The sequence below is a fragment of the Agelaius tricolor genome, unplaced genomic scaffold, assembly GCF_023055355.1.
Source record: "Agelaius tricolor isolate 1412-34295 unplaced genomic scaffold, bAgeTri1.0.p SCAF_8, whole genome shotgun sequence".
Classification (NCBI taxonomy): domain Eukaryota; kingdom Metazoa; phylum Chordata; class Aves; order Passeriformes; family Icteridae; genus Agelaius; species Agelaius tricolor.
In genome coordinates, this window is record NW_027269268.1 from 16,653,991 (window position 1) to 16,663,149 (window position 9,159).

At 40.8% G+C, this 9,159-nt stretch overlaps 1 protein-coding gene across 2 annotated transcripts in view; it reads left to right on the forward strand.

Moving 5' to 3' along the window:
• The window catches only part of ELOVL6 (ELOVL fatty acid elongase 6), a 79,132-nt gene extending 70,252 nt beyond the window's left edge, over positions 1-8,880 (forward strand). For both annotated transcript variants that reach the window (XM_071431753.1, XM_071431755.1), the window contains 2 exons: positions 595-746; positions 2,619-8,880. In XM_071431753.1, coding sequence (XP_071287854.1) covers positions 595-746; positions 2,619-3,043 — 577 coding nt within the window. In that variant the 3' untranslated portion in view covers positions 3,044-8,880. The remainder of the gene's footprint in view (positions 1-594; positions 747-2,618) is intronic.
• Positions 8,881-9,159: the final 279 nt, after the last annotated feature.

Here is a 9,159-nt window from a genome sequence, read left to right on the forward strand (position 1 = left end):
ATCTGCTGTTTACAGCTTGATTTAACTACCTGTTTCCTCTGTTAGCAATGACCTGTTCAGGGATGAAGTCAAGCACGTGCACCAAACCAGTGGCTCTGACTGAGATTCCTCATCAAAATCTGTGTGCCTGGGTATGGCTCCTGTGGATGTAACAAATACAGGGAGAGATGAGAGGAAACTCTGAGGAAACCAGAAGAGTGAATTGGTCCTGATTATATTGCTAATAAAACATTTTATCAACCCATTTCTTGTATTTTCCCAGCCATCAGTATCAAAACTCTACATGTTGATTTGAGCTGAAATAGAATGTTTTCCTGCTCCTGAAAGCTGAAGGATCATTCCTGTGGTAATGAAATAAAAAACACTGATGTTAGCATTCCAGACTTGCACCAGGAGATGTGGCTGCAGTCCAGTTTACAGGTTTGAGTTCAGAGTAACTTCCTAGAAGCCAGCAGAGCTTCTTCAACTTTCAAGCTGTCTCAAACTTATTATTTCAGCACAGTTATGATCTTTTCCTCATAATGGTTTGAAGTGATGGCATATAGATTTCAAATGTCCACTGACCTTTCCTAATTTTCTCTTTTTGTTTTAAAGTATATTCGGTGCTGTTCGAACTGGTGCTTACATGCTGTACATTTTGATGACCAAAGGCCTGAAACAGTCAGTGTGTGACCAGAGTTTTTACATTGGACCTGTCAGCAAATTCTGGGCATATGCATTCGTGCTAAGCAAAGCACCCGAACTAGGTGAGTACTCTCTCTCTTTCTCTCATATGCATTTGTGTATTTTGAGGGAAGAAATGTCCATGCAGACAGCACAAGAAGGGTCTCATCACTGTCAAAATCCCATTTAAGTCTCAGAAAAACTGAGTAAGCATAACCAAGCTCAAACTACATGTTTTAGCCCAGGAATAAACTGCAGTGATTATACACAGCAGTGTAGTCAAGAAGTAAAAGCAATCTGGTCCATACCTTTTCCTGAGCTACTTGCAGGCAAATAGGAGTGGCATAATTGGCAGTAACACCCCATGGCTACACAAGTGGAGGGTGGGCTAGAGCAGCTGTGTCAGCAAGAAGCTTTGAGTCAGGCTCTGCCTCCATTCTGCAGTTTTTATTCCTCAATACACACCTAGGGGTACAGTCATGAGCAGTAAGGTGCTTCCTCCCTAGACTATGAAAGCTGTGGCTGCCTGCTTCCTCCAAGTAGAAACCAATTTCCCATAATATCCCTAGCTTTTCCAGTCTTGATTTTTGTAAACTTATATCTCTCCAGCAGTTTCTTGACAAGGGTACTTACGATATCCATGTGAAAGCCATCTTGAAAGTCAGGCTTCATGTGTTCTCATCCATGGCTTATTAGTATAAGAAAGGATTGTTTTAATGGAAAGGAGCAGCCCTCCAGCTTTCATTTCAGAGGATGTCCTTATTAAACCCCAAAGGACTGCAGCTCTCATTGTGTTCAGGTGTACAGCAAAAATGAGACTTTACCTTTCAGCAGGTAATTTAATTCAGCAAATTAGGGGACAGCAATTCATCAGCATTAAAACTAGAATGAGACAGACACCAGTTGCCTTGCTGTGTCAGAATCCCTGGGTTTCCTGCTGCTTAAATTGTTGCAAACCCACAGAAATTTAATTGTTAAAAATGGGGAACATCAGCTAGAACTGCACAGCAACAATAAATTGAACATATGATTACTTATTAAAATATGAGTCAACATCATGCAGTTAATGAAGCGAACAGCAGTGTTACGGTTTATTGCAGACCTTGTGAAGACAGTGCAGTTTTGCTTCCATCCATGACTAATATTCAGGACTTAGATTTCCTGGGATACTTACACACCAAACTAAGTCCCCAGGTTCAAATCTCAGGGATCCTTTTGGAAACACTGTGTGTATAACAGTGGAAAACAAGTAGCATACATATATATCCATAAATCTAATTGAGATGCTCATTGCAATATGAGAAGCAGATGGAAGAAAAAAAGCAAGAAAGATGAATAGTACTAACTTGTCTACAATAGTAAGATTGATTTGCAGAAAAGGAATGTTTCAACCCAAATTTCCTCTTGGAAGCATCTCTTTCAGTATGGTAAGTTGCATATGCAACAGCTTTTTTGTGTACTATTTCAAAAGGCTCTACCGATTTTAACTAGGTTCAGTTTGCACTTAGACATTTGAGCCAGAGAACACTGTGCTGCTTCCTGTAGGTTTTCTGCTCTCTGTCAAGCTGCATTTCTCTTCCAGTCACAGTATATAATGGGCAGTCTCACAGTAAGAGACGCTACACCTACATCCACCTACCTCACCCCAGACTTTTGTGGATAATGTTTGCAGCAAAAGGCTACCAAGTACGCATACGGAGTTTTCAGATGGGGTTATCCATACAGGAAAATGTCAATGCATTGCTTTGCTAAAGATTGCATAGGGATTAGGAGCCAAACTAGATCTGAGGTGGATTTCATGCTCTAAAGTAGTGTATACTCCAGCAGCAGCAAAGGCAAGAGAAGGCAAGAGAGCACTGCATTAATTATGGAATTGTTTGATATGTTTTTCATTTCCTCCCTTTTTTTTTTTTTTTTTTTTTGGTGTGTGTGTGTGTGTTTTGTTTTCATTACAGGTGATACAATATTCATTATTCTTAGGAAGCAGAAGCTCATCTTCTTACACTGGTACCATCACATTACAGTGTTACTTTACTCTTGGTACTCCTACAAGGACATGGTGGCTGGCGGGGGCTGGTTCATGACCATGAACTACGGAGTGCACGCCGTCATGTACTCCTACTATGCCTTGCGGGCCGCCGGCTTCAGGGTCTCGCGCAAGTTCGCCATGTTCATCACCCTGTCGCAGATCACTCAGATGCTGATCGGTTGCGTGATCAATTACCTGGTCTTCTCCTGGATGCAGCACGGCCAGTGCCATTCCCACGTGCAGAACATCATCTGGTCCTCTCTCATGTACCTCAGCTACTTTGTGCTCTTCTGCCATTTTTTCTTTGAGGCCTATATCGGCAAAACCAGAAAAGAAAGGAAGGTTGACTAGAGGTAGAAACGAGAAGCCATAGCTCAGGGTCATCAAGAAAAAACAAAATTATAAGAAAAAAAAAAGGCACAAGGAAACACATATATGTATGGTGCAGCTAAAACTTGGCAGCTTAGGGAAAGTTAGCTTGGTTTAACCCAGTAAGTTTATGATCCTATCATGGTGAGGACTCACTGAATTCTACTCTATCTCAAAGGACTGCTGATGAAAGACAACTTCCTTCTTGTACCTCTCTGCTCTAGAAAAGAAGGAGAAAAGAAGAGAAAATTCAAGAAAAAGAAAGAAAAAAAGAAAGAAGAAAAGAGAAATGGAATAATGTTAAGGGGGGAGAAAAAAGTACATTAAATAAGCAGTGTGTTTCCCCAAGGTGGAGGACAGACTTCTATTTAAAAAAAGAAAAAAGGTTTCTAAATCCTTTCTAATAATTTCTCTGCATTAAACAAAAAAAAAAAAAAAAGCAGAGGTGACAAAAAAAATCTGTCTATAATAACAAGATTGCAGAATTAAAATTTTCTCCATAGAAGGTTAATACCTTCAGCCAAAATGAAGCCCAAAAAGATGTTTCCTGCATGGAAACTGGCTGAACTCCACACTGTGGTTATGTATGGAAAAGAGAAGAGATTGATTTCTCTGCTATGTACTCTGCCAGGACAGCAGATCTGGGATACAGAGTGACCTCCCTCAGAAGGTGGAAAGGAGCAGTATTTTTACAAGAGTTTAATGTGAAAAGATGCACTGTTGCAATACATATCTCAGAGAGTGCATTTCCAAGTGCATTTTTCAGTTAAAGGCAAGGAATTTCTGCAGCAGGATAAGTCATAGAGGGTTAAATCAATCAATATTTGCTAAATTACCAGGGGCTAATAGCGGAGGGATGTTCAGAAAGGAGAGGGAGACAACTCCCCTCACAAGATTTTTAGGAATTATCCATTGCTCTTAATTTAGCCCGCAGCAACACCGAATTAAACGGGGGAAATCGGGAGAAATCGCAGTTAGCGAGAAGAGAGTGATTTATCTGCCCACTGGTTTCAGAACAGAGCCCTGTGGTACAATCTGGATTCTGTGTTTTTGCAGACACAAGGATGCCTGCCCGAGTCGGGAGAGGTGGCAGGACTGTGCGACATTGGGTATCACTGTGCTTCTGCATCTGCCTCCTGGGCAGTGCAAAGATGTTCAAAGTGCCCTCCTCTGGTCATGTGGAGATACTACTACAAAACATACCTGGAACAGGTTTTTCTTGAGATTTGTGTAGGAAAAAAATTAGTCTAAATGAAGTAATTTTGCTGCAACAGCTTGACTCTAAAGTCCAGAGAGAGTAATCTTTCATTAAATAAATATATCTCTGCAGAATCTGTACTGTAACATCAGACTGACCGCTTAAGAAGACACTCTTTCTTCTCTGAAGTCAGCTACAGATGTAAACAGAAATGTATTTCACTCTGAACCTTAGAGAGTTAGTTGAGAACAGCCATATTCTTTCAAAGACAAGTAGATTGCATTATCTGTGATATTCCAGTCCTTACAAAGCCAAATAAAATGTGTAAAAGTTCCTAGTATTTCAAAGACGCAAGTATGTAAACTTGATGTTAAATGTGTTAATGTAGTATTCTAAATTGTAACAGCTAGGTAGTTTAACTAAACAATTAGAAGAACTAGATCAACAAAATAGGGACTGCTGTTCTGCATAGAATATACACACACCTATAACTACACCCATATACACATTCTGTGAATTGTCAACAACAAAAAACAGCCCAGTGGCAGAGAATCACATTTCCTGGCTAATGCAAAAGATTGTCATTATCTTTCTTGCTTTAATTTGAGATTGTACAGTACAAAGGGGTTTCTTTAATTATGATTTTTAGCTTTAATTGTGCTGTCATTCATGAAACAGAGCTGCTTTAGTATCCTGTTAAGAGATGACAAGGGCTTTCGGTGTCTCATTATATACAAAAGAAAAACAAATAAAGTTACATTCCATATTATGTGAATGGTCTTACAAATCAAAGGCCTTTTCAGGCTCAAATCATAATTATAACAAGCAGAAAATGAGTTTACATTTGTGTTATTTAAGTTATTGATGTGCTGACATTATTTTATGGTACAAACCATCGCAAAATGTGATATGCAGTAATGAAGCTATGATACTCATTAATAGGACTACTGTATACGTGGAAATATTAGACAAAACCAATTAAATGTGTAAAGCATTTTGTTATACAGCTTGGGAGTAGATAATTATAACGCTGAATAAGCCTTTTTCCTCATGTTTAATTTTGCCCTGGCTAAAAAGCAGGTTAAGAAGACCAGTAAAGAGTGGAAAAGGCAAAATAAAAGTTAACTGCAATTAGCTGATGAAGTGTTAGTAGGAGCCCACTGTTGTGCCATTTAGAGCCTCAGGCCCATGTGTCTTAAGTCTCTCAGACAGAGCAAGAGGGGCTGGAAATGGTCCAGTGTCTGGAGCTGAAGCTGTAGCAGACCTCTTGGACTCTATGAGGTCAGTGGAGGCTTTGCTGTGCTTTGAACAGAGCCAGTGTGCCTGACTGCCTTTATCTGAGCAGAGGGGAAGGAGCCCTGCATATCTCCTGTGAATTTGAGGCTTATGGCTCATGACTCAAAACCTTTATTGATGGCAAGTGACATCACAGCATGGCAAGAATTTGCTGCCCAACTTTAACACAGGCATGAAACAGGGTGGGTTGCAAACAACAATCAACCCTCTTTCATACTCTGTTTTCCTTAATTGCATAGGATTAAACCCCCATATTTCTAGGTCCTGGATGGCAATGCTGGCAATGCCAACACTGATTTCAGCAGAGCAAGAAATTCACCTGCTCTTTCCCCATCTCCCAAAGCCCTCATGGGTACCTCTGCACCGTTCCCATGCCCAGTGCCCTCCCAGACAAGGCTGGCTGTGGGGGAGGCAGCTTCCCTGCTGCAGCTTCCCTGCTGCCTGGGAAGCAGCTCCAGTGCAGTCACCAGCCCGAGTGACCTCCTCAGCAGGCAGTGCAGATGCACCCCTGGTGTGCAGGAGAAGCTGAGCACCAAATGCAGGGGGCATACTGGCAGGTGACTGGGCTGCAGACAAGCACACTTGTAGGGGTGTGGCAGCAGGATCAGACATGTGTAAGGTACAGTGACAAATTAGGGAGCATTTGTTGTCACTCTGGGAGCTGGCTGTGACACTGCCATTTGCTTCAGGAAATTAGAACATCGCACACACATTTACACAGGTCCTATGGCCCTACTGTACCAGTGGGCTTTTCCTCTGAGGTTTTCCACTGGAGCCAAATGGCCTAACTGGCATTAAAGAATTTGACAAAAATATAAAATAGAGCTGACTCTGTTTTTCTTACTTTTCTTCCCGTGAAACATACATGCATCATATTTAGACATCATGTTTAATCCACTTGCAAATTCTTAAACACTGAGCTTGTCATGTAATGACACCTCAACAATACTCCTGCTGTTCCAACCTTTGAGCCACAAGATACAAACAGCTAATTGGGTCCTACTTATTTCCCCTGGCTTGAGTCTTGGCGTCATATTTTCAGATTTTTCTGTCTCGTACCAGAACTCTTTGTTCCCTAATTATTTTAAAGAAATCTGTAATTCTATTGTGTTCACACATGCCATGGGGAACTCAAACTTTATATAAATTTACCAAGGATTATAGGACCTGTGCCAAGTGTGAGACATGCTAGAAATGCTGTTATGGGATCCACTGTTAAAAGTCAGGAAAGTTCCACTGTTGATGAGGTCACTCTACCAGGGTCAAAATCTGTGTTTTATGTTTTGATGCAATAATCCAATGTACTGAAATAAAACCAGAAAGGTCAGTATGGATTTATGCTTAGGCAGCTGCCAGCAGAATTTGGCTCTTCCTTAAAACTACTTCTGTGTAGTGAACACTTTAAGGAAAATATTTTAAACTAGTTAGTGAAAGAACAAAAACTTGGATAATTCTGCAGCCTCCTTGAACTGTGCCTGTGATGAGAAGGAAACCCCTAGTTCTTACAGACCTTCTGTAACTCAGTCACAGATGATTTATGTCTGGGCTCACCGATAACACCCAATTAGGAGCAGCTGGCTCCAAAAGAGACCTCTCACCAGCACCTCACAGTAAAATGATTCGGGTTTTTTGCAAGATAAGGGCCAAAGTGTGCAAAAAGGAATCACTCAAAAGAGTCAGGCAAGGTAGCAGGAACGAAATATTGTGCACAAGTTGCAGGAGAGACACAGAGGGAGATCTATTCCATATCCCAGGACAAAATATTTCCAGGGTGAACACTCACTCCTTTCCAAGATGAGGAAAGGCAATGTGGAAGGAGGGTGGGCTGCACAGTGCCAGGTGCTCAGGATGGGGTGGCTGGTGGAATAAATCTTCCATGTAGGGGTCCCTCCTGCAGAAGTTAATTAGGCAGTTGCTCCCTGAATGCGAAGGTGGGTCTGTGGATTCGTTTGGAGGAACATCCATGGTTTGATAACTTGTTCAAGTCCTGGGTGTACTTTATTTTTTTCATCTGAAAGTAAAAACTTGGGACATTTTAGTTGAAAATAATCGTACCTTAGGGTACAGGCAACATTCAGGTGGTTTCAGGCAACAAAGAGCATAAGAAACCAATTCTTGTGACCATGAAACAGCAGCCTTTGTAAGCAGTGCCAGATGCAATGCAGTGGTGCAATGCAGTGCAGTGCAATGCTGTAATATCTCTAGGAGTCGTAGCCTATCATAACCTACTTCAGGACCAGAAGCAGAAGTACAGCATCTTTGTATAGAAACCATAAACTCAGAACATAAGGTAATGAAGATTACTTTGATCAAGGAAGACATCAAAACCAATTTCAGACCATACTGCATAAGTTCAAGACTTGTTCCAATGCCTGCTTAAAGTGAGATTGTTGGTGAGATGTCCAATGACTTCGGGTAGCTTTGCTTCAGCCCACTGAGCCCAGTTGCAGAGGGTGATGTAAGACCTAAATTCTCTTTTTGCTTAGTGGTGACATGAACCATCTAGGGCATTACTCAGCTCTGACGTGGGTCTTCAGTCATATTTTCCAGGCCAGCATCAATGAGCCCTCTGCAAGGGAAGATTTGTAACTCAGAATTGTTGGTGGGTTTCCACTGTTTTATTTCAATACATTTTCCATTCCATTTATTTTATTAAAAGCAAGATAAAGGACAAGTCCCTGATCCTGCTATCATGAACGCTCCCTTGCAGCCAGTGCACCATACACAGGCTTTTGCTTACAGGGGTAAAGGCAGGACCAGGGTCTTGTTACTGACTTAATTTCTAGCAGAGCAAACACCACAGGGTAGGATTTGATTTCTTAAATTGAATCAACTGTACCAACACAAATAAGATTGGATCTGCACATTAACTTGACAGCTAAGGGTAACCAGGGCCCTCCCCAGGACATCATAATGTAAAATGCTGCATGAAGAGGGGTTAGAGTGTATTTCCCAATGGGTATAAAATAGTACTTCCCTGAAACAGTGACCTTCCTGAGAAATCTCCCTTCTGTCCAGTCCTGGACAGCTTCAAACAGGCCTGTCTGCTGAAAAAATGCAGCTCTGATTGACTTATCTGCTTTCTCAAAAGGGCCACTACATGCTTTAGGCTTTTTGGAGCCTTAAAGCTCAAGCTAGATTTATATTCAGAAAAAGAAAAACAACCTTAATATGTGTACAATAACTAGAAGAGAATAGTATGATAAATATCTTTATTTTACCATTTTCAAATGGCTATTTCATTACATAAAAGGAAGTTTTTATTTTTATTTTTGGGGGTATATTGATATTCCAAATAAATTTTAACTTTTGGTTCAAAATAAAATCTGTCTCTGTGTCTTATTAATCTGTAACATCCATTTTTTTCCTTTTTCAAGTCCATCTATTGAAAAAGAGAAGTCATTCTCCAGATGTGAAACTACAGCATGACTACTGTGTCACTTCCCAGCAGATCCCTACCAAGTTCATATTTTTGTGCACCACACAGAAGCATCACTTGTTTTTTTTTTTCTTTTTGTGTGCATCACATCTGTGTGATGAGAGTGCATATCATACAGGTGTTTAAATGTCCTGACTGTACACACCTACATTTTGGAAATCCTAA